The 27,012-nt window shown below is 41.0% G+C and overlaps 1 protein-coding gene across 1 annotated transcript; it reads right to left on the reverse strand.

The window, feature by feature from the left end:
* Positions 1-620: 620 nt before the first annotated feature.
* Positions 621-26,389, reverse strand: DUSP4 (dual specificity phosphatase 4). Its single transcript, XM_088448393.1, has 4 exons — positions 25,683-26,389; positions 6,468-6,604; positions 5,319-5,538; positions 621-4,542 (listed from the first exon to the last, which is right to left on the reverse strand). The coding sequence occupies exons 1-4, from the start codon at positions 26,116-26,118 to the stop codon at positions 4,166-4,168; spliced, it is 1,170 nt and encodes a 389-aa protein (XP_088304519.1). The 5' UTR covers positions 26,119-26,389; the 3' UTR covers positions 621-4,165.
* Positions 26,390-27,012: the final 623 nt, after the last annotated feature.

Consider the following 27,012-nt stretch of genomic DNA (forward strand, 5'->3'; position numbering starts at 1 on the left):
AGACTTGGTCACCCATTCTGAGAAACTTTCAAAAAGAAAACAGGCAAGTGGAAGACTTCTGAAACTTTGCCGACCCAATCGCGTGCTATCAATGGATGCTTTTCCAGAACTTAATGACTGAAAAGCCTAAAATATTGTGCCAAATTTGTTAAATATACAATGCTATATATAAATATGCAAACTTCTAACAACTGTGTTTTAGTTTTTGTTTTGGACTATATTTAGAGAACGCTAAGAAAAATTTAATTAAACAATGCTGAAAAAGGGTTTATTTTTTGGGGGGAAGTATATCAATTATATATACTAGTAAAAAGAAGTAAAAAAAAAACCAAAACACTCACAACCACATAATAAACCTGTTAAAGACTGTACACACATGTCATTATACTAAATTAAGTAAAATGACAAATTCTTATAGCAGAAATAAAAGATAAATGTGCTTACATATGATGTGATTTGCAGCAAAATACTTGTTTAGCCATCTAACATAATATCATAAAACTTTCACAAGTATTGTGGCTAGAAAGTCACTGGATTCTCAAATCTTTTTTTATCATTGTTTTATTTTCTTCAAAACAATCTTTCAAGCAATAAATTAAAAAGGTTATAAATATCAGAAAAAACATATATACACAACATACAGCTGCCCTGATACAGAATAAAATAAACCACTTAAAAAGGACAGGATATTTACATTAAAGTATAGAAATACACTATTGCAATGATTTCTTAATTTCACACTTCCAGTAGTCAAGACCAACCATACCAGATGCACCTTTTTTTTAAAGTCCAGTGAAGTGCCAACAAACATTTTCAATATGATAGAGTGCATAAATCTCACTTTTATTACTTGCAGTGAAAAACAAAATAATTTCCTTATAGTTGACACTATACTATTCTCATGCTTCCCATTGGATTGCAATGGCAAAAGCAGTGAAATATCTGTAGAAATTGTGGGCATTTGGGGCTTTATTTATGAAAAACTGCTGCTGCCCGATGGGTTATAGGTGAAAATTTAAAAGGCACCGACAGTGAGTGTAAAGCCTGACGTGCATTACATAGATTGCGTGCTTTATGCTGACTGCGGGTGCCGTTCTGTTTTCACCTGTAACCCACTGGGAAGCAGCGGCCTACAAAAGCCTCTGCTTCGTAAATAAAGCTCATGGAATATCTTAGGTTTTCAAAACCAATTAAAAAAAAAAAAAACATACTACAGTTAAGCGACTAAACTTTAATGCAGTAAGCGCAGGCGCTTTAATACCCTCAGCAAAAAAAGAACTGTTCTTATCAAATAATACTTATGATCTCACAGTAATGGATGGAGTAAGGCAAGAGGTCATCTACCAGTTATAGAGTAATGACATATGTATGTGAAATAAGTGGAGAAAAAAAAAGTGAGTGATTAGGTATTGGCTTATTGTATACATTATTAGATTCATCTAGAATTCCCCAGGAAAAATGCTGTGGTGGAACTAACGGCTTACTAAATATAATACACAGTGTCAAAAAGAAACTAAAATTCAAAGAGAAAAAGGAAGACAGATTTTCTGTGAGTAATATCAGAGAAAGGAAACCAATAAGCAACATTTGGGTTTCATTCACAACTTTAAGATACCTCAAGGGTTCTTCCTAGGTAAGCTCAAGCAACCACATTTTGATAGGGACTTTTGGAATCAGCCAGTTAGACCTACGCTCACTGAAGGAGAGATGTATCAAACTTTCAAGAGAGATAAAGTGGAGAAGTTTCCCATAGCAAGCAATCAACTTCCAGCTTTCATTTATCTATCACATGCTATGACATGAACTAGACGCCGATTGGTTGCTACTTCTCCACTTTAGATCTCTTAAAAGGTGTGATACATCTCTCCCTAAATAAACTATGAACCATTTATACAAACACACACTGCAATTATGCACCCCTTGCTAATTTACATATTAAAGAAAAAAAAATGAAATACAAACTGGACAACTGATAACACTTTTAGACTTAAAATCCTGGCTTCAACCTGGCTCAGACCCGGGGACACCAAGCACAGGTTGAAGCCGGGCTACCCCTTTCATACTAAGGGAAACGATCCTGGGTATTCCCGGGTCGTCACCCTTCACACCTGAACCGGGTCTTTGGGCAATCAGTGGGCGCTTGGAGATCTCATCTCCAAGCGCCACTGTCCCCATGGGGCCAGTTAGTTTGTTTTAAGAGTGACCCGGGTCGCACCTTTCACTCGAGCCAGGTCGCCCCCAGTTGTAAGTCCTGGGAAAAACCCTGCTAGCAAGAGCGCGGACCCGGGACTGTCAACCAGGGTTGCACCTAAGACTTACGCCAAGCCCGAGTTGATGTGCGTTCATGCTCAAAAACCTGGGTTTTAGGCTTAAGTCTGAAAGGGGTATTACAGAGTGAAGCAAAAATCATTAAGATTGACTAACTGTTGTCAATATTATGTTAGCAGTCAACATATTTAATGACTAAATACATTCCAGCAATGTAATGATTTTGTAAACTTCACCAGAATTAGTTAAAGAAAAAAAAAAAAAAAACACACACACACACACACACACTAGCTATCTCCATTTTAAAATTCTAAAACATTTATATTGTGAGGTCAAGGCTGAAAAGCACAATGTTAGGCTATGTCAATAGCACTTTCTAGTGAAATAACAATGCACTTTATACAAATTTATACCATCATCAACGCAGCTTCAACCTTGCATCACTTTGTGCACACGTTACATCTGTATAACCATCACAATGTGCTAAGAGCGGCTTTAAAGATCTTACTCCACAGGAAATGTATCCACTAAAGAAAAAAAAAAAAAGAGCCTCCTAAATATAATTTAACGCTCAGGTGTATGGAGGATAGAGTCAAGGTTCAGTTACCACTTCCGAGCAAGCAAGAAAATGTATTGTTATAAAATCTCAATCTAAAATCCTCCGCAAGTATTAGCTACTACAAACATGCATTCCTTGGAACGAAAAAACAGCATATGTGAAGGCAGATTATCAAGGCATTAAAATTCCACAATATGAAAGTTAGAAGAACAATGTGACTACACTACTTAAATATGGCTGGTTGAGTTTGAAAAAAATTAAAATAAAAAGACTAATTGAATTGAACAGATATTTAGAGATCAGATTGCAAAACCGGGCACCTGAAAATACTGAATTAAAAGATCACCGTCTTTGTTTTTTTTCCCATGAAAAAATAAAATATAAGCCTTGGGTCTTCCTAATACTGAGAAGGCTGATAAGGACAACAATGCCTTAATTGGGAGTGTTCAAGTGAAATGACGCTCTATGTGGTCTCACAAATGTGGAGTAGGAGTCGTCATATCTAGCAATCAGAGGTTTTACAGCTGGTTTAAATATTACATATATAAAATAAATATACTGCAAGCTTATTTAATTAGAACACATCCAGTGGCATATTTTAAACCCAACAAATATCCATTGACTGGCTAGCTTAGAGCAAGAACATTGATACAATTAAGAATCCATTTTTTATCATATGTATGAAATACTATAGTGGCACATAAATATCCTAATGCAACAGCTGATAGCTCCTGACCTGAGTCCAGCTATGATGCTTAATGCCAAAGTCCATTGTTGTGCTCTTGGTTAGATTATATAGAAATGTTGTTGTTCCAGAAATGTTGCTTTTTATCTTATTGCATTTTGATACTTTGGAGGACAGAACTTTGAAAGAAATACAAAATAATTGAAATTTCAGATTGAAATTGAAAAAAATAAAATAAAAAATCTCTCTCTTTGGGAAAATTTAAAAAATATTTTCCCAAACTTTATTTGCTTTAAAGCAAAAAGCTGCCCTGAAGCCACTTTGTCATGAAAATAATAATAATAATATTAATAATAAAAATAGTAATAAATACAAGTTGAACATGAAATAATCAATTTTACTATATAAATATTTATAAAAAATAATATATATATAGAAGGGAAATCAAAATAAAACATTCAAATAAAATCAAACACCAAATGGCTTTGGAGATGGAAAACTGCTCAATTATTATTGCTTGTAGGGTTCACCCACACTCTTATTTCAGGATTTACATTATCCTCAATGAAAGTTCAGTTAATATAAAAGGTCTTTTGGACCTAAAGTGGCCAAGGCCGATTAAAGTCAGTAGGTTCATTCTATTCTTTTCACATTTAGCAACTGGGTGATGTTGTGATGGGACTGTGAAGATAAGGAAGGCTGCTTGGTGCTGCTACTGATACAGGGAAGCTGAATACGAAAGGAGATGTGGGTGAAGAGGAATTCTTGCTACGCTCCAAAAGGGTAGCAGAAGGGCTGGCAGCCTCCGTGGCACAGGTAGTGGTCAAGACCTGAGATTCAAACTGCAACAGTTGTCCCATAAAGCTAAAGTTGGGTGAAATTATGCTTCTACGTTGCTTAACAAACTCAAAGGCCTCTTCCAACTTCACCCTTTTCTTCATCATCAAATATGCCAGACAGATGGTTGCTGAACGAGAAATCCCAGCTTGGCAATGTACAAGCACACGTCCATTATTATCTTTGACTGAATCTATAAAGAGAAAAAAAGCGCATAGAAATTACTCTATGACGTTGATAGAAATGACATATTTGTCCCAAACTGTTAATGACATTGAGTCCCATAAATGGTAAATTTTCTTTTACCAAGCCAGCAATGAAGTGGTGTGCAAATACTGAACCCACCGGCTACCTACTTTCACCCTTCCATAGAATTAAACTCTGATCCGTCACTCACTTATTACACTGTAATGTGCTGAAATCAAACAAACTGTAATGCTAGCTGACACCATAATAAGCTACCATGTGTAATACATTACATCTTATCAGTGACAGTAGGTTCACATAGCCTCTACATGGTGATCTCCTGAGGACACTTGCCCACTAATTAAGCATATTAATTTATACGCAATAAAAAGGAAAAGACATACAGTAATTATAATGGGGGAAGGCACCTTAGTAATAGGCTGTTTCTACAATGTAACAGTGTACGGGTAGAGAGAAAATCTTGCTGCTGCTCAGGAAAAGGCTGTATGAACTAGAGTTTCCCTTCTTAAAAATACAGCATAACACACACACTTATATATGGTGGAGAGGCCAACTTAGCAGAAATTTAGTAGGTTACGAAAGATGGTTGCAGCGAATTTACTGCGAGGATTTTTGTTCTTCCCAATTCAAAGAAAAAACTACACAGATCCTTACGTGAATAAACCACTATGACTTAAGCAGCTAATTATTGTTTTAATAAGTGATAGATTATGCTGGTGCATTTTCACCACTAAAGAGAAGAACAGCAGTGCGCATACTTACCGACATATTCTATTGCTTCCATGAACCAGGAGCTGATATCTGCTTTATGGTTGTCTTCCACTGGTATACATTTATACTGAAAATGACCTTCAAAGTGGTTTGGGCAGTCAGAAGATACGTTCAGTAAGGCGGTGATACCCAAGGCATCCAACATGTCTCTTCGAGCAGCATGATAAGCACTGCCGAGGTAAAGGAAGGGAAGGATCTCCACTGGACCACCCTGTTCCAAAAAGGAAGCACAAAACAATTGTAGAGGAGAAATCTAGATGAGAATACTCTAGTGTAAGTGATCTATATCACTGAAATGTCTTAATTATATACTGTATAAAACATGCAGCTCATGTTTTTCCTTATTATATGAAAAAATTCTCATTATACTCCTAATCATGTGTGTTTGTTCTATCAACAAATAACAGGTTATATTACACAGATGTCAGTGTGAGAAAGCGCAACAACAAGAAAATAAAGCAATATTCTTATTCTGAGCTACAATTTTGGGAAGGTTATGGAGATGCCCAACTCTCATTTTGTAAGCTCCTGCCTCTAGGCATAAATAACTATGCTATATCCAATGTAGAGATCACACAAACACAACAGTTTTCTTTGGGAAACCTAGATCGTACATGCTATGCTCATCACCTAGAATGTTGAAGATAAAACATAAAGCCTTTTTTCTCCTTGCAAGTGTGAGTATAATATATACAGATGTGTCCACATACATCTTACCTCCGAACTCTAAAAGTTGCGTTAAACATAACGCGGAAGTGCTGAGAGTCTCGGTAGAGCGGAACATCTTTTTGTGCAACTTTTTACCTTCAAATGCGTCTTATTGCAAAGCGGGGTGAATAGGACACACAAGCAGCTTCTGCTGATTAAAATGATATGCAGCATGCTTATACTCTGAGTGACTGCGGGTGTATCTGCCTGCAAAATGCTACGTTAAGGTGTCAGCGGCTGTAACCTATTCACAGCACTGTGCGAATAAGACGTATTTGAAGGCAAAAAGACGAAATGAAAAGATGTTCGACGCTACTGAGTCACGCCACGGCATGGCGCGACTAGAAGGGTTGTTCAACGTGCAAGGAAGTGAGCTGTATTAGGACACATCTGTAACAGATGTAGATGGAATATTATTGCTGATTTTGTTACCTGATCATGCAACGGAGTTGTACATGAGCTGCAGCCCATCTCAGCAGGCTCTGTACTAGCAGGCAGAGAAATACTGTTTATGGATTTTGTTTTTGCACAGAATTCTGGGTACTCGGAATGAAATCTTTCATAGCCTCCTACAAAGTAAAAAAGATAAACCATATTAATATAGAATCACCTACACATTTTAAAAGGCTTATGTATTTTATTTGAAACATTTTAGCGATTATAATGCCTACACAGTAAAAAGAAAGCATTTCTAGTGTAAAATGTAGAAATATATAACTTATTTTAAATATACATGCATTATTGAAACAAATTGACATTAATAATACTACAATGTGATCCTTCCATATATTGTCAAGGCACGCAACCTATATTCTTTAATAAATCATACAATGATAATGGTTTACAATTAACTTGCTTATGAAATAGAAAATGTGAAACCCTTATCGTAATCTTTACGATGATACATTTGTCAAAAAGCCGGCACCAAAAAGTTCAGAAAACTCTTTTTAATTGTGGTGACCAGACACTGTATCCCAAATCTTCCTTGCCGTTAAGAATTCTCTAAGCAAACACCGACACATTTGGTAACACTATTTATTACGTCAAATAACTGGAATTGTGTTTTTCACCTAGGATAACAAATTGCAAAAACATGAGATTTATTTATTTTACAAAATTAAGACAATTCAAAAATCTATTCAGCATGGTTTCTGAAAAATAGCACTGATGGAATTAACCAAAATAAACCACTGCATTGCTAAAAACGAATCTGGAATTCAACATGCCATTTCCCAATATTACTTCTTAATTGTTTAGCTTGTCACCTTTAAAATCTTCACACTCAAACTTACATAAAATTGTACTTTCATTTACTTTCATGGCATGTCAACATTATCCATTGAACTAGCCGTCGCTTTGCGAAACCTACAAAATGTAAAAGGAGTTTGATCTCTCATTGTATTTTAAGCTCATCAGTGATCATTTTTACTCAAAGATTGCATAACACCATATAATATTCATTAAATATTAAATGGCGATACTACGCACTCTGCAACTCAGTTCTCTTTATCAAGTATGGTAAACCACAACAACACATTTTTAAAAGGACATCACCTTGATATAAATTGGACATTAAAATATTGATTATTCCTAGGTATATTTATTTTGCAGCAATAGCCCTGTAATATTACATTTGTAGATAGTATGCTCATATAGGACTGTTACAAGTGTACGTAGTGAGCAATGGACAAGAGCAATTAATGGAACAGATGAAAAAAAGACGAAGCATACAAGAGTGTAGGGTCATTCCATGTCAAGAGAACCAATTTTGAAGTTCGTCCCCTGCTGACCATCTCCAATTTTGACAATATGAAGGTTGGAATATATGTCAAACTAACCGTGGGAAAAATGTAGTTCACAATATGCAAAATTGGCCCTTAAAGTGTGCAACTATCAAAATTGGAGATGGTCAGGTGGGGACCCCTGGTCCACTTGACATAGAATGACCCGTAAGCTAAAAGACAAGGGACATAGTCATAACTTTAATATTGGAGCATAGCACCTTAATTACTACTATCTGAACTTGGGGGCTAATTGTGTGCAGTGATGAAGGCATATTCCCAATCATCAGGAATCTGCGCGAGCGCAGGATCCGTTCAGCGAATGTGCAAAACAGGTCCTGTATGATCGCACGCAGCCCCTTCTATACCTCTGCCTGATTGACAGGCAGAGGCATATAAAGGGCAGTGCGGGGGCGGACAACGTTCCCAGATACAGGGAGTCTTCCAGGAGTGGCAAGGCCATGGGCTGCGTCTATAGATGCAGTTTCCTAGCCTCGCAAGCCGGCCAGCCTGAGTAAGCTGAGGTTTGCTCAAATGGCAGGGGGCCCGGCCCAGCCCAAGATTCGGTCGCAGTCTAGGATCGCAAATGCAGCAGGGGGGGTCATACACCACCTGCTGCATTTGCATATTTACAAGGACGGATTGGCACAGCTGCTTGCATGCATCTTTGCAATTCCGTCCCAAGCTGAATCACCCCCTTTAGTTTTTTAGACTAGAAAACAATTTAATTCTCAGGCAGAATGCTGCATTCAAAGAAGACTTTCCCTAAACCCCATGGTGATCAGACATTCCAGAAGTTTGCAAAGCAGGACAACAGTGACAGCCTTCTTTGTTTATAAATTTCCAGCTATTTAAGATTCCAAAATTGCAGCCAAACATAATGACGCACTATATGTGCATATAGACAACATAGAAAAAGAAAGGTTTATAATGTAGGAGGGCTGGGTTTCAGGCAGAAATAATGCTTCTCCTTTTTTAGAAAAGTTAAAATGTATTACTGATGGCCACTAAGAGCGTAGGAGTAGAAAGTGGTAATGTTGATAACACTAGATAACATCCTATTTAAAGCCCTTACACATAATTCTGCTCCCAGTGAGAGAGCTGCATGCACACAATAACCCAAATCTCTTTAGTAAAGCAAAGCTTGGAGAATGTTCTTACATGTCACAAAAGTGAAATAAAATAAAAAACAATTCCTGATAAGTATAATATCTATAGGTTAACTTTTGTTAATAGGTGTGAGGAAGGAATTCGAATATAGAGAAAAATGAATTAGGCGGTGACAACATTTTTTCCTGTGTTTTGATAACCCCTTTTTTATTACTTCTCCAAAATGTATTAAAAGGCAAGATTTCTCCAACGGTGCCTTCTGCTTCTCTTAATAACGCTATTATCATAGTCAGCTATGCCAGCGAAGCATGAAGGGCACTTACTAGGCATCAAAAAGCTGAGCTTGTCATTGCTTGTGCACTAAAACATAGCTGGCACCTCTGAGGATGGCGTTATGCTATGGTTACTTACCAGTCCAAACTGCGGCCGCCCAGTAGGCTTATGTGATACAAACAGGACAGAGATCGCCGGATAGATGACACCTCTCCGGTAACTATTTTTTAATACATTTTAGAGCCTTGATATTCGGTATCACTGCTATTTAGTTACTGCACCTTTGTATGAATTATGTAGAAAAAGAAAAACTATTATACGAATGAATGAACTATGTATCAGCAGCCATACAGAAATATTACAAAATTACAGTAAGAAAGCATGTCATGGATGATAATAAGAATATTATTTTATAGAACCACAAAGGATTGACCACTCTGCGCATATACTAATTAGCTGTAGCTGCACACAAACTAGCCATGGAGAACTGCATACACATTTGTGAATGAACCATGAGGAAAATCTGAGTGGGAGGCAAGATTAACACCTCATCTACAATGGGAAACATAAGCTCAGGAAGGAAGCAAAGCAGCTGCCCTTCTTTAATTTCCCAAGGGTGGCACACAATTTTCTGAATGGACCAAGGTTGCAAATAGGCAGACTTCCCACGTTCATGAATTAGCATCAGTGGGCCTGCAGCAGGGAGCATGACAACCATCTAATCTCCATCACTGAAATGATTCATATTTTCATGCACAGCTTTGCCATTAATATCAATGAATATACCATTCCATAGATCGGTTTCTCTGGCAACAAGAAGCAGAGGTAGCAGCTATCAGACACACACACTTGGGAACAGGAATATGTGAAGAAGATGTATGCTTGGATAGGAAAAGGTTATGTCATCTCAGGTGTTCAGTCAATCTCATAATTTAGCAATATGCAATGTTATTAGATTTGGCATGAAAAGGAGTACCTCAACCTTGGGTTCGTTTACATGTCGCAGGGGAAAAGAGATATATAATAAATTGGAAAATGCTTATGAATTCTGATAACAAGAGGAGACCTCTAGTTATTACTGCTTGTGCAGCAGCTTTGTAATCAGCGGACAAGCATTCCACATACATGTAATGGATACAATGTAAGTAGGCATCTGAACAAAGTGTAATGGAGGCAAAAAGTGTAAACATTATATTTATCTGCATTATTAAGCCTTGCAGCTATCAAGGCTATAGCGCCATACAGTAATTACCAAGGATTTTACAAGAGAAATAAATCCAAGAAATAGTTTATTTTGCCTTTTCAGAAAAAACATTCAGTAAACATATATGGGAATATGGTCTATCACAGAGGAAGCCTAATTTCCCTTTAATGAGGCAATCCCCTATAGAGGCAGGATTTTCATCTCACAGATACATCTACAGCTATTTATACAATTTTATTGTTCTTTCTTAAATATGTCATGTTTATGGTAATCTCTTCATGAATGGCAGATTACATCTTGGTATTGCAAATGGAAAACAATAATTTGGTTCTTCTACTATTCTGGCTCTATTCAGCAATTAATTATTTCATTAAATAATGCGTATTTTTCCTATGTATATTTCACATTGTGACAAGCCCTAGTTCTCCTATATACAGATACGGTATTAGTACTTTCAGTGCATGTACTCATTTAGTGTGTTGATAACTCCTGACAATAGTCCATATGAACATGTAGGTATGAAAATAGTATATTATGTTTTCCTGGTTACGCGGGGATCATAGCCGGAAGTTGTGTCAGTGCGCTCCAGCCTAGAACGCGGAAGCTCCTTTTGAGTGCCGAGGCTGTGTGGACGACGGTGAATATGTCACGCGCAGAGTCTGGGTGATGCGGCAAGCCCTGACATCCTGGGTGCACACGAAGTGACTTGTTCGTGTCACTGTGGATGCGGCAGTAGAGGAATTCGGCGCCAACGGTAATTGATGGCTTGTTATATGGAGAACTGGGCTTGCAGGGTAAGTGTAACTGTGCTATCTAGGTGGTGGCTGTCCTATGTGACACTATGATGTGCGGCTGTTTCTCTTGATAATGGTCCGAGTTAGGACCGAAACGTCGACCTATGATATGTATGTATAAATTAAAGGACTATACACTCTTTCATTTTTGCAAAACCCTGGTGAGTGCCCCTTTTGTTTCGCTCTACATTGTGGGCCCATTCAGGATCCTCTATTGGGATGCTACCCCAGTCGCTGTGATGAACTATGTGAAATGAGAGTGTGGCTTTATTGGAAGATATAAATTATATATATATATTTTTTTTATATAAACCACATAACTATAAATGTATACAAACTAATAAAAAGCCTATGTGCACATTTTGATCAATAGGGAGGCTGGTGCTGGACATGCACTTGCTGTTCGCCACACTGCAGGGAAGGAGACTAATCACCATATAAAGTAAGTATATGACTGAGCATGTGCAGAACAAGAAAAAAAGGAAGGTTTTTTTTTTATACTTCCGAAAACAATGCCTTCAGGAACTTTGCAGGGTCAGCGTGCTAACACAACCACTGTCCCTGCGTAGTTTATTGCTGAATGGCTATGATTAAAATTAATAATATAAAAAATATTGCGATGTTACCCAAAAATATTCAGGACAACAATCTCTGTGGTATAACATAGTGTAGATGATAGGCACAATCAGGGGTATTCAATTTGCAGCAAAAATTTCGGAATCGGCAATATTATTATTACGATGACATCATTTTCGCCGATTTCAATTATCCCCGTATTCAATTTCAAAGACTTTCGCAGGTTCGAAAAACCTTTGAAAAAAAACAAAAAAAACCAGGGATAACTTTTCACTACTGAATAGGTGACAAAAAAAAAAAAAGTGCAGAATTGGGGTTTAGGGGTGCAGGCTTAAAAAAAATAGCCTGCACGCCTGGGATTGACATTTAAAAAATAAAACTGTCAAAAAAAGTAAAAAAAAAAATAATAAAAAATAAAAAATAGGGACACTCCAAAAAAACTAATTTAAAAATTTGGGGTGAAAAAAAAAAATGAATTAAAAAAAAGTGTTTAAAAATAGGGAAATAGGTTCAGGGCTATTCTGCAAATATGTGGCAGGTGTTTTCTAGAATAGATTATTAGCGGCAGGTACATTTTTGCTGAATTTTTAAAACAACACTTTAGGGACTTAAAAATATGCTAGTACCCATTTTCATGTACCCCAAATTTGATGGGACCACTTAAAAAAAAATGAAAAAAATAACCTAACTGCTCTTCTGCATCACTTCTTCAATGTCGGGAAAAAATGGGATTTTGGTACCTACCGGTAAATCCTTTTCTCTGATTCCACAGGGGACACTGGGAGGTGCTTACGCTGGGGTATAGAGGCATGGATAACTGGAGCTGGCACTTTAAAATAATCTAGAAGTGTGAAGCTCCTCCCCCTCTATGCCCCATCAGCCCTCAGTTTAGAAAATGAAGACAGAGAGGAGATGGAGAACAAGCGGAGTAAAAGGGAGAGAAGAACACACAATAATCAAAACATACAACATACGGAACAAACCGAACAGACAGGCGAAGAGCGCTGAGGAGGGCGTCCAGTGTCCCCTGTGGAATCAGAGAAAAGGATTTACCGGTAGGTACCAAAATCCCATTTTCTCTTTCATCCACTAGGGGACACTGAAGGTGCTTACGCTGGGGACGTCCCAAAGTTTTCCCCACGGGCGGGAGCACTCTGCGGCACCTGCAGAACTAGGCGGCCAAAACGCTATGCCGAAACAGCGAACGTATCAAATTTGTAAAACTTGACAAACGTGTGAACTGAAGACCAAGTGGCCGCACGACACAATTGTGACGTGGAGGCTCCCCTACCGGCTGCCCATGACGCACCCACAGAACGTGTGGGATGAGCCGAAATGGACGAAGGAGGCCGGTGGTCGGCATTAACCTAAGCCTGATGAATGTCAGCCGGTTCCAACGTGCCAAAGTCTGCTTAGACGCTGGCCAACCCCTCCGAACCGCATCATAGAGGACAAAAACGACTCAGACTTACGGAGGGAAGCAGTCCTGTCAACATAGATGCGGAGAGCTTCAACCACATCAAAGGTAGAAGAACCACCAGAGTCCTCCACCCAAGATGGTACCACAATAGGCTGATTAATATGAAAAGCCGACACTACCTTGGGAAGGAAGGCGGTTACCATCCGGAGTTCCACCCTATCATCATGAAACAGAAGGTAAGGTGGCTTATAGGACAGAGCACTCAATTCAGAAACTCTACGAGCCGATGCTAGAGCCAGGAGGAGGACTGTCTTCCAAGACTAGTACTGAATATCAACCTCTTCCAAAGGTTCAAACATGGACGACTGAAGAAACAGAAGCACAAAGTTCAAGACCCAGGGAGCTATCGGAGGTACAAACAAAAAAAAAAAAAAAAAAAAAAAGAAGAAGGAGGCTGCAAACGCAAGACTCCCTGAAGAAACGTCTGCACCTCAGGAATGAGGGCCAATTTCCGTTGAAAGAAAATGGAAAGGGCAGAAACCTGCACCTTTAAAGTTCCAAGACGAAGGCCAGAACCCAGACCAGTCTGAAGAAAAACACAGAAACCGGGACACCGAAAAGTCCTAGAGGGAAGATCCCGACTGGAACACCACGAGATATAAGAACGCCAGAGGCGATGATAATGCGCAGCCGAAACTGGTTTCCTGGCATGTAGCATGGTGGGAATAACAGAGTCTGTGATTCCTCTTTATCTTAGGACAACGGTTTCAAGAGCCACCCCGTTAAATGCAGTTGCGCTAGGTTGGAGTGTATGAAAGGACCCTGCTGCAGCAGATCCGGGCGCAGAGGAAGGGGCCACGGATCGTCTGCCAATAGGGAACGAAGGTCAGAGAACCAACTTCTCCAAGGCCACGAGAATGACAGAGGCTGACTTGTGTTTTATCCTTATTTAGCAGTCGAGGAAGAAGTGGAATCGGAGGAAAAAGGTCAACGAAGTCCTAGATCCACGAAACTGTCAGAGCGTCTACTGCCACTGCCTGCGGATCTCAAGTTCTTGACACGTATACCGGGAGCTGACGATTCAATCGTGATGCCATGAGGTTCACCTGAGACGTATCAGCGCGTTGAACACGTCTGGATGAAGCTTCCATTCCCCGGGATGGATATCCTGGCGGCTTAGGTAATCTGCTTCCCAGTTGTCCACACCCGGGATGAATACCTCCGACAGGATTACTGACTGGCTCTCGGCCCACCTGAGAACCTGAGTTACTTCTCACATGGCCCTGCGACTCAGAGTCCCTCCTTGGCGGTTGATGTACGCGACGGCCGTCGCGTTGTCGGACTGAACTCTTACCGGACGAGTTCTTAGAAACTCTGTTGCTTCTATCAGAGCATTGTAGATCGCTCTGTGTTCCAACACATTTATGGGCCACTTTTGTTCTAGAGGGGACCATCGACCCTGTAAATGATAATCGAGGACTACAGCTCCCAATCCTCGAAGGCTGGCATCCGTTGTTATGATGATCCAGTCCCACACTCCGAATCTCCGGCCTGCAAGAAGATTGTTGGATTGTGTCCACCAGAGAAGGGCCACTCTGGTAGCTGGGCTCAGACGGATCTGGCAATGTAGGAGCAGATGAGACCCTGACCCCTGTGTTAGTAGGTCCAGCTGAAACACCCTGGAGTGGAACCGCCCGAACTGTAGTGCCTCGAAGGCCGCTACCATCTTCCCCAGGAGACGCAGACCAAGAAGGAGGGACACCCTCTTTGGTCTGAGGACCAGCTGAACTAACAACCGGATATCCCGGGCCTTGTCTACTGGAAGGAAGATCCTCTGTGATGCCGTATCTAAGATCATGCCCAGAAACAGGAGCTTCTGGGACGGATTGAGATTTGATTTCTTGATGTTTATTATCCAACCGTGTTGCTTAGGCTCCACCCCCTTCTTCATGCCCTAAGGGCTCCATTATGGCTGCTATGTGGTCCATCCCCCCCTCCCCTCCGCGCTACCCGCATGTATCAGCGGGGAGAGGGAAGAAGCAGGGAGCCGTGAGTGTCGCGCTGTGTACACACAGCTTCCCTTAGCGCAGGGCAGTGCCGACAGCGGGCTTCCCTTACACAGCGCACAGATGTAGCGCTGTTTAACTGTGCTATGCACACACTAACACAGCGCAGCAAGCTGTGTTAGCGCTGGGCAGCGGGGCAGGAGCCAGGGGATGCGCAGCTTGTTACACACTGCGTGTCCCCTGTAGTCTCTCTCTGGCAGGTCAGCAGTCTTCTCTTCTTGTGTGAAGACCTGCTGTGGTGGTAAGGAGCTGTCAGAAGCTCTTGTAATGAGCCCTGTGCACTCCTTCCTGGTGTTTGCTAAAACACCAGGGCGCCAGGTACCCGGACCCCACCTTTTAGATAGGTGGCGAAGGGTACCTATAGGAGTGTAAAAGATGCTTTTAAATAAAAAAATAAATAAAATAAATGTATTTGCTGGAGCACAGCATAATGTGACCAGCTCCATGAGGCACATTTTCTAAACTGAGGGCTGATGGGGCATAGAGGGGGAGGAGCTTCACACTTCTAGATTATTTTAAAGTGCCAGCTCCAGTTATCCACGCCTCTATACCCCAGCGTAAGCACCTCCAATGTCCCCTAGTGGATGAAAGAGAAAAACACCTGCAGCGGCTATTTAAATCCCCGACTTTCATTTGCAGGCTAAAACGGGGGTACTCAGTGATCCCCCACGTTTTGACAGCTTTAGGGGGGGTCCTACAATTTATTCCAGGTAAATCCCATTTTTTTTCACCTATCCTATTTCGCCGGCTCCCGTTTTCGTAGCTTTTTAATTGAATACGGGGATAAAGCGGGTGCGCGCCCGATACTTTATCCCAGGAAAAGCTCCAATGTGGAGCGAAAAGCCCAGCATGGACTTTTCGCTCCCATATTGAATACCCCTCATAGTGGGGTATTCAATCTTAAGGATGTACAGGAAATTTAGGTTGGCGATGTGATTGTGTGTGTGTAAAAGTCATCTCTGCACAATCTTGCAATTCAATGCCAAACTCTGGCGTGGGACCAGTATGTGGGGGGTGTTGCATTTATGGTATAGATTGTAAGCTTGCGAGCAGGGCCCTCTTACCCTTATGTATGTATTGTATGCATGCATGCATGTCTTTTACAACCCAGTATAATGTTTGTTGATTCAAATTTTAAAGCGCGACGGAATAAAAAGAGCTTTTGAACTTTCAGGTGTGAGTTAAAAAGGTTTTTCCAACATTTTGTAAACTTGTCTTAAAATATTGAAAAAGGACATTAAATACATTTTTCTGTACCCCAAAATTCTGTACAGACTTTAATTTGCTGAAAAACAATGGTTGCCTACATGGGCGTAAGTAGATATTTGAAGGGAACATAGCAAAAGTCTATGTAACAGCCACTGGTGAAACATGTATATAACACATGTAACTTTGACGAGGAAGATGGGCCCCCTCAGCTCTGGGCCCCATAACAGCTGCACCCCTAGTGCCTATGGTAGTTACGCCCATGGCTGTCTGCCATTTTTCCTCCATTACTAAAAAAATAACCATTTGACACCTTTTAAGAACATCCAACACTTTGCTTAAGGCACTTACAGCATTCTAATACTGTTCCTCTATGTTATTTGGCATTTTTGGGGGGTTCAGGGTGATTTCCCCACTTTTTCATCCACTTCTCCCTGGTCACACATTGTAGAAAGAACGTGTGATATTACCCGGGAATGGCCATTTACAATTGAATTGTGATAGGTGCCACCGTGCTGCCCAAAACTTTTCTGGTGCCTCCACTATGGAGTCACTTCTGAGAAAAGGTTTCCGTTTATGAATTATCAATTTACCAAAATGTCCCATATGCATACTATCTACAGTATGGCTAGTTCAGAATATCTACCAGTATATTAACATTACCAAATATGTAGACATTTATTGTGAAATCCAGTGAAAGACTCAAAATGTTTATGTTTAAAACAACAACATAAAAATGTACAGTATGCATATCATGCAAAGAGCTATGTGAAATGTAAGTAGCCATCTCGGTTGATTATTCCTTCCTTATAGTTTGCGATATACAATACTGCAAAATAGTCAACATACAGTCTTAACAAACGACATTTGTCTTTTGCTTTAATAAGGATAAAAACATTTGTAACTACTAGTCCCAAAAGGTTAGCAAACAGCGTTTTCAGCAACTGCCAAACATATGATCACACCAAGGACAGTTGACTGGTGAAATGACCAAACAAGAAATGCAAGTTATAACAACCAGGATATTGTGTCTGCTTCAGAGTGCTAATCTGTTTACACAGCGACACTGAAAATAAATATATATGAAGGCCAGTCTCTGAAAGTATTAGGAGCAAACCATCTAAAGAGAGTTTTCTGCTAAATCAAAGAAAATGTAGCACATGTATCAGACATGTTATAATCAAATTGCACAATTTTCAAAAATCAAAAAGTGATTCTTCTAGTAATAGCCAGATTAATCCTGTGTGGGAACTGAAAGAACAAAATAACTATTTCTAGGTACAAGTAGTGTTTATTATGCAAGTCCCTCTTAGGTAAAAGAGAGATGGTTCTTCAGGAAAAATAAATAGATATTTAAGACTCAGGCACTAAGGGGGCGATTCAATTGTTTCTGTACATGGCTGTTGGTACCGGTCGCCCGACAGAGCAATTCAATTGTTGCTCTGTGATGGCGCATACCGCTGCAGAAGCACACTTTTCAGCTCGCAGCTCCCCCGGGCAGGCGAGCATAAATATGCGATAAGTCAGGAGTTTGGTCACCCAAAGCAGAACTTTAGATGGGTTTACCAGTGTTACGCAGCTAAACCTTGTACATTTGGGTGCAAAATGTGTAATGTGCATGGGCAATCAAAAATGAATTGAATATCGCACCCCGATCTCTTGTCACTTTAGACGGGAGATAGGGAGTAGTAAAACAATTAAATCGCCCCCAATATGTCAAAAAAAAAAAAAAACCTCTAGAAAATGTCCTTAGTCATTAAGTGATGACCCAGAAAATACTTTTGGATAATTCAGTCTTTAATAAATAATATATATAACAAAATGAATATATTTGTACACAAGAAATGAGTCTGTTTATGTTTCATTAGGGAAGTCATAGGGGTATATTTAACAAAGTGCAGGTTTTTAGAAGTGGAGATGTTGCCCATAGCAACCAATCAGATTCTACTTAACATTTATCTAGCACCTTCTAGAAGATCATAGCAAGAATCTGGTTGGTTGCTATGGGCAACATCTACACTTCTAAAAACCCACACTTTAGTAAATATACCCCATAATGTCAACATTTACAATGTTGACATTGAACATGTCGGCATTTGCAGAATGTCGACATGTTCCCATGTTAAATATGGTAATTCTGCAGGAACCAAAGGGTTAGGCTGCGGCAGGGGAGGCTTAGTGTTAGGCACTAAGGGGAGGGTTAGGCTAAGGGGAGGGTAAGGGTTAGGTTGCGGCAGTGGAGGCTTAGTCTAAGGGGAGGGTTAGGGTTAGGCTGTGGAGGCTTAGTGTTACGCACTAAGGGGAGGGTTAGGCTGTGGCAGTGGAGGCTTAGTCTAAGGGGAGGGTTAGGCTGTGGCAGTGGAGGCTTAGTCTAAGGGGAGGGTTAGGGTTAGGCTGTGGCAGTGGAGGCTTAGTGTTACGCACTAAGGGTAGGGTTAGGCCAAAGGGAGGGTTAGGGTTAGGCTGTGGCAGTGGAGGCTTAGTGTTACGCACTAAGGGTAGGGTTATGCTAAGGGGAGGGTTAGGGTTAGGCTGTGGCAGTGGAGGCTTAGTGTTACGCACTAAGGGTAGGGTTATGCTAAGGGGAGGGTTAGGGTTAGGCTGTGGCAGTGGAGGCTTAGTGTTACGCACTAAGGGGAGGGTTAGGCTAAGGGGAGGGTAAGGGTTAGGCTGCGGCAGTGGAGGGTTAGGGTTAGGCTGTGGCAGTGGAGACTTAGTGTTACGCACTAAGGTGAGGGTTAGGGTTAAGCTGCAGCAGTGGAGGATTAGTATTATGCACTAAGGGGAGGGTTAGGGATACTCATCCCTGGAAACCCTACGAGAAACATTTAGTGGATATTCTAATAGTATCGATATTTCATGCTAAGCATGGCGACGTGATCAATGTTGACATTACGACATTCTCATGTCAGAATTACTACTGCAGTAACATCACAGCAACGTGTTCAATGGTTGTGGCAACAAACTACAAACTCCTTCATTGAATGAATCAAATATTAGCAGTAAACAATGTTGTCTTACCCCTATGACATATACACCAAGATGTCTATTATAATTAAATTGGCTAGAATTTGAGTTCTGCACAATGTGCACACCACACAGGCTGCATAAAATTGTCTGTTAGGCCGGCTACACACCTGCACGATATAATTAACACGTTGTATTGGAAATTATGTTTGGAACCAACATATGTCATAAAAGTAATGTAAAAGTGGACATTCTTTAAATTGGTTGGTTCAATTAGACACAATATCAACTGCAGTTGTCTTTGTCTGGGACAGCTCCTCCCTTCCTGACCTCTGCCTAGGTTAATAGATGTGACATAACTGTACATTACTGGCTTGAATACCTGGCTAATTTAAAAGAATGAATGGAATGTTGGAAGAAAGGAAAACTGCTAAGGAAGTGGTTAAATTCTCGCAACACTCAACGACATCACTATTACTAACCCCACCATTACTTATCACTGTAGAACAAAGAAAGTAAAAATGGATTGCCAAATATCACCAGCCTTTATCTTATATGGTGTCTGAAGCACCTTCTATAATCTATGCAAAAAATGGGCACAAGCTATATAAACATTTCTGCATATGCAGTCATAAGACCCAGGAAAAGCACATGAGGGAAGAGGGTTCAGCACGTGAGAGTTTATAATCATGGGGAGTGGCAGACAGGGGTAACATAAGATTTAATAACATAAAATAATACAGAAATACACAAACATACATTACATTATAGATGTAAACTACAAATATATTAAAAGTCACTGTATAGTTCCATCACAATAGGAGAGAAAAAAAAAAGGAGGGACTACTTATATAATTTGTAATATGCACAAGGAGTGGTATTTAAATTTGTATAACGCACAAGTTTTACTTACAAGCCCAGTATGTTTCTTTTGCAATGGCAGCTAATGCTACCAATAATACAAGCCACTTTTGAGAAGCAGCAGAACCAAGGCTTAGACATGTTTTCTGCACTTTTCACTGGCCCAGATATCATGTAATTGCCCTGATACTATAGCATGCCAGGGAAACGGAAGAGACCCACTTAGATATTGGTAGCGAAGAGCTTCCACTAAATAAAGGTGGCTTCTGTAGCAGGTAATTATGAGGTATATTGGTGCTGAATACAATCGGACACACTACACCAAGGCTATCTTACTAAACACCTAGCCTACTGACATTACTTGCATAGTTATAAATACAGAAGAAATAGTAATGTCCTAAAATGTCACTAGGAGTGAGTCTATATACAGCATTCTTATGTTGACAATGTCCAGATTTTTTAAGTAAAGATGGAGGTGTTACTTATACCCCTTTCAGACATACGACCCGGGAAATTTCCTGCTCAGACCCGGGAATTTCTCCTGTGCAACTTCCCGGGTATTTGGTAGAGACCCCCCTTTCACACTACAACGTCTACCCGGGAAATTCCCAGGTAGACCCCTTTCAGACAAGAGCAGGTTTTTTAGATTACATGGCAACTGCTGGACACAAAGATGAGGTGGGGCTGATGTGAGTGGTGCCAGGCCCTGATCACACACAACTATGTGCCCCCTGTGACTGGCATGCTGTGTATGTGGGGGTGCACATCATTTGAAACACTTCCCAACATGTCCCCAAACTACCTCCCAAGGGTGCCCTGGCAGCTCGCCCCCATCCCCAGGCCTCTGGCTGGGCTGCCCCTGGACACAAGGCTCCTGCCTGGCACTGATCATGGGCACAGAGAAGAGCAGAGCAGCGGCCGAGGTGCCAGGGCCGGACAGGCCAGGTACACGAAGAGCCGTCACCCACCCATATTTGCGGCAGCAGCAGCGTCCCACCCAGCTCTCCCCGCCTTTCACCTCTACAGTGGCCGGGGCAGGCAGAACCCCCAGCGAGCCAGCATCTCACCCCGTCACCCGATGCTATGTTCGGGAAATAGGGGCAGTAGTGGTGGTCCAGCGGGAATGTGGGCGGGTGGTGAGCGGCAGCGCTGAGCATCCTATAGGACGCTCTGCGCTGTCAGCTCAAAGCAGCAGTGCTGAGCGTCCTATAGGATGCTCTGCGCTGTCAGCTACATGTAAAAGCTGCTTGGTGCTGCCCGGGAGTAGTAAATTCCCGAGTAGCACCATTCAGACAGAAGCAGGGTAAAAACCCTGGTCGATTGCAGGGGCGGCTACCCGAGAACGTGTTCCCGGGTAGGTACCTTTCAGACAGACGGGGCTACCCGGGAATTTGGCTGAGGCAGGCCAAATTCCCGGGAATCTCGAGATGTCTGAAAGGGGTATTATTGTGCCAATTCAGTTTATGGAACTTGATTTTAAAGAAATACTTATATTGAACAGCATCTCTTTGCCTTGTTTGTTGCACTTGGGCCTGATTCAGCACGGTTCGCAACCGCGATAGCAGCTGCGTAATCGCACGCAGTGAATCTGAGAAAATATGCTAATGTTTGCCACCACTCAGCCAGCATAGAAACGCCCACTACTGCCCTCTTACATCCATAATACCTCGCAGTCCTGCGTATACATCGGTAACATCAGAGAACATCAGCCCCTCATGCACAATTACAGCAGGTCTGACGTGTCTCAGAATTTGCAAGTCTCATCGCACACAGTGAGTATTCAGGCTGTGTAGGCAATCGCAGTGGCTAACTTATGCACGCCCATTCAACGTCGTTCAAGCGGACAGGCACGCCTGCGTTTCTGCAACCACTCCCCCGTCACCAACCCCAAACGCTCACGGCCTGACACTCACTCTGCGATGGAGTCCACAATGCATCCGTAATCGCAGTGCGATCGCCGCGCATGCGGTGTTGTGACTGTGCAGTACGCAACAATCGGACGATCTGCGTACGCGGTTGCAATTGCGATCCATGCTGAATCAGGCCCTGTATTCGGTCACCAATAAGTACCCAAAAAGCTAGGCAATCAAATATTGACCATGCGTTATAGAAATCTGTTACTCCAGTACGTAAATAATTAAAGAAAAGCACAAATTCTTAATAATGTACAATTGATGTTACAATAACAAGAGTCTTGGTTGACATAAAGGGTTTTCTTGATTGTCAAGAGGGAAACAAATCTGGTTTCTTTTCATTGAATAATGGCAGGGTACAGGGGAGGGGAGGAAGAGGTGGGGGAGTCAAGTGCTGTTAATGCTTATTCAAAGGCAACAAAAGATAGAGAAATTACAAGAATGTATGCTACATATTCAAGCCCTAAAAAGTCTGGGTGGGTGGAGTGGATACAGAAATCTAGGTTTTTTTTTTTTATGTAATGTAGTCTGTGTGGGAGTGGGTGAGAGGTCAGTTATGTTCTCAATGGTTTCTGTACAAGTGTACATGGACCAAAATCATGAATGAGAATGACTGGTACCGTCATAGAATCATGAATGAAATGACTGGGATAAGGACAGCATTACATCAAATGTAAACGCTATCACTTCTGTACTGCTTAAATGTAATCTGTCCATTGTTACTGAACATACAGTAGGTGTCTGTTTATAAAGCGGTCAAGGACCACTTGTGATGTTTAGCTTATACAGAAATGTCCTTCCTAGTCTATCCTCAGGGAGTTATAAGTCGTGTTACACAGGGCGCATGAGAGCAGTCAGCTGTCGTGCGACTAATTTTTTTTTCGACAAAAATGCGTCTTCTTTGCAATGCAGTGCAAATAAGACGCACAACCAGAATTTGCTGAATAAAATGCGGCATGTGTATGTTCTGCGTACGGCTGAGTCTGTAAAATCATCACAGCGGAACATGGTGTGCAAAACAGCCGCTGACACTGTAACTTAGCGCTTTGTATACAGATACAGTTGCAGGCGCACACAGAACATACACATGCCGTATATATCTAATGGTGCATACACATGGTCAGATTTTCTGTCAGAACTGAACGATAACAATTTTAAAAATCGTTCATATCTGAAAGAAAATCTGACATCTGTGACTGCAACGATGCGCGTTCCCGTTTGTCAGATAACGATATCTGACATCTGATGTGTTTGCAGCCAGATTTCATTCATATTAATACAGGCAAAAATTGTTCAAATCGTTGGTCAAATCGTTCATCTGACCGTGTGTATGCACCACTAGTAATCAAGAAAGTCAGCAAAAAATATGCATTTGCAGCGAAAAAGACGCTCGGTTTGAGTAAACTCGCACGGACATAGGTGCGACTAGAAGGCTTGATTAACATGACTGCAGCAACAACGATGGAGGACACATCTGAACACTGAAATCCTCCTTACATTGTGTTATGCTGGTACTATTTTATGCATCATGATGTATCACTACAATGATTTGTTGTTTTTGTTTAGATCCTACAAGCAACCGATCTACAATTATGGAAGATTTACCAAGAAATTACCATAGTTTACAACACTGAATTCTGCCATGTTTGAGTATATGCTGCTAATTACAGCAATGAAACAGGAGAGAAAAAAAATCAAGGCAAGAAAATAAGGCACTTTCTCAGCGTGGCCAGCTAGAATAAGGATCACCTATTTAAAATAAAAAAACAGGTGTCTTGCTGTCAATGCTGCACTTTATTACACCCGGTCTGACAAGACAATTGTCCGGTTTTAAATATGACCAATTACCCTTTATAACCAAAACCCCAGTTACTTCTGTCCAGGAGTTCACAATAATGATTGTGATGTACACAATACATATTACATAGACAAATGTGCCCCAAACCACTGTATTCCTACAGCGCCATTTTTAAGTTTGAGAAACAGTATCATTTTTAATGTGAAACTAATGATCTGACTTTCCCATCTTGTAAATATATATTCTTTCCCAAATTAATGCTTTCGACTATAGATCTAACATGGCGGAATATATATGTCCATTTAAGCAAATAAGAGGTCACGTCCTCCACTGTATATTTTCAATTCATTAATGTACCAAATCCATTTTATTAATAAAATCCTACAGAATGCAACAGCATTTATGATCTCTTCACAAACAATATATATATATATAGAAAATGTACTCATCTTAATAGTTTAAAAAAAAATAATTATATATATATATATATATAAAAATGTGCTCATTAGGTCAATATATAGTTAGTCTGTTAGCTTAATATACTGATTTCTACACAATGTTGGTGTTGTCATTGTTCTGTACTGTTAAAAACAAAGTGTATATAAAAACAACCTAAATAAACCAAAGTACAGGTTTGTACTGTTAGTAACAGCAGACAATGAAAGGTCACATTACAGTTTATTTTAAAATACACATTTAGAACAAAGGCACACAGAAATACTGTTATAGGTTACAGTCACACTAATACACTGGAAAGGGGAGATATTTGGAGCCATATTTAGATCCTTTTATTCTAACATATGCCTTAGAGGACATTTTGGGCAACTGTTTTCTTAATATTAAAGCAGTAGCTACAATGTTTGTTTTTTCAATATTAATAATACAAAAACTCTTAAAAAACCGTAAATTTAAACTCCACTATCAAATAGCGTAATAATTGTAGGAAGGAATTTGCTTAGTACGGCCTAGCACACACACATAGATAGATATCTCAAATAGATTATCATCATCTTTTAGGGGGGTATTTATTAAAGCTGGGAGAGAGATAAAATTGTGAGAGATAACGTACTAACCAAACAGCTTCCAATTTACATTTGTTTAAAAAAATTATAGTTAGGAGCTGATTGGTTGGTATTTATTTTGTTTACAATTTTATCTCTCGACCAGCTTTGATAAATACCCCCCTTAGTTACATAGCTCAACCAATATAAATCCTATATAATGTATGAAGTATACCCTGAATAAATAGCCTGTAGTGAGAAAAGGAGCCTGTGTATTGTGTCCATCTACAGGGCTAAAAGCAGCATTATAAATAAGGGCCTGTCAGTTTAGAAAATCATTTCCCTGTGACAGCTTTAGAGAAGACATATAAAACAGTGATGGTAAATAGAAGCATAACATAGCAAAGCCAAGTCTAGATTACTGTACAGAGCACGAACACCTTAGAGTAGCCTGCATATATATTCTTCTGCCTGCACTATTTATAAGAGAACATCGCAGGCAATAATACATAGGCAGGTCTGGGACAAAGAAAGAAGCCGCCACGTTTATGAATGAGAACCGTTCATAAACAGACATGTAAGTAGTATTGGCCATTGCCAGCTTGACACCGCAGTGACGTACACTAACCATCACACGGCGCCGTGCAGCCACCCGTACACCCGCAGCGGGCACATACCTTTCAGTAGGCAGATGTCAGTGCTGTCAGTGTCCTTCCGCAGAGCCTGCACCACCAGCGACACGGTGCTGTCCTCCCGCAGCGACTCGGCTCTGGGGCTCCGCTCGTCGTACACAATGACCGCCGAGTACAGTCCCGAGCGCAGCCGGCTCAGCACCTCCAGTTCGCCAGCACTCCCCGCCGGCAGGATCTGCTCCAGGCTCACCGAGCCCTTGGCTCTGCGCCTGACGATGGTGTTGCAGCGCACATTGACAGAGCCCAGAATAAAGCCTGCGCTGTGCGCCAGGAACGGTCTGCAGTCCAGAAGCAGGCAGCTGCCCCCGACACCCACGTTGCTGGGGTGACCGCCGCCGGTCCTGGCGGGCACACCTTCCCTCTTCAGCAGCCTCTTTAAAACGCTGCAATCCATCTCCCTCAGCTCATCCATGGTCAGCATAGTGCTAGCAGCTCAGCGATAACGTATAGCAGTGACCGGAGACAGCAGCCTGCACACCGTATCTAGGGCTGCTGTCTGCACCCCAAGCAGCGGGTGAGGAGGGAGACTGCTCTGGTGGTGCACGTTGTCTCTCTCTCCGCCCTGCTGCACTTGTTACGGCTCTCTCTCTCTAGTCTGCTGTTGTTGCCTGAGCTGCCTGCTCTTAGGAGGGAGGGAGACTGAGAGACAGAGAATGGAGAGGGGGAGGGGAGTGTGTAGGGAGGTCAGCCTGTGCACATCCTGCCTTTTTACACTACTACCCTGTGAGTCTGTATATTATACCTTACTACTACATAGAGCATACGTCTCTGCTTGTACTGTGTACGAGATTACCTGCATCTGTATACGAGTCTACAATAGGATATATATTTATATGTGTATATATATATATATATATTTATATGTGTATATATATATATATATATATATATATATATATATATATATATAGTTACAGTTGCAGATATCGTTATATAGCTCTTATTTATAGGTATAATGCATTAGAGACGGGCTTGTTGTGTATTCTTTGTCTACACAGGGCAGCCTCTTTGTCTTCTCGGATGTACATTGAATTAATGATGCCCCTCCTTCCCTTACAGAGCCTCAGTGCCCATCTTATTAATACACTTGTGTTAGTGAATGAAGGGGCAGCATGACGTCACAGAGAAGCCGGCACCGAGCTATTCCAAGAACGCTCCCATTCATAACAGAGAAGCGTGAGTGAGGCGTCGGTCTCTCCCTGGCTGCGGGGAGGGAGGAGGAAGAGGAGGAGGGGATCTTTGTGAATGGAGGAGAAGGCTCTGCAGTAGCTTCCTGCTGTCACACGTAATCTAATGTGTCATTCACAGAATCTAG

This window comes from Taudactylus pleione, unplaced genomic scaffold (assembly GCF_031769625.1).
Source record: "Taudactylus pleione unplaced genomic scaffold, aTauple2 ptg000454l, whole genome shotgun sequence".
Lineage (NCBI taxonomy): Eukaryota > Metazoa > Chordata > Amphibia > Anura > Myobatrachidae > Taudactylus > Taudactylus pleione.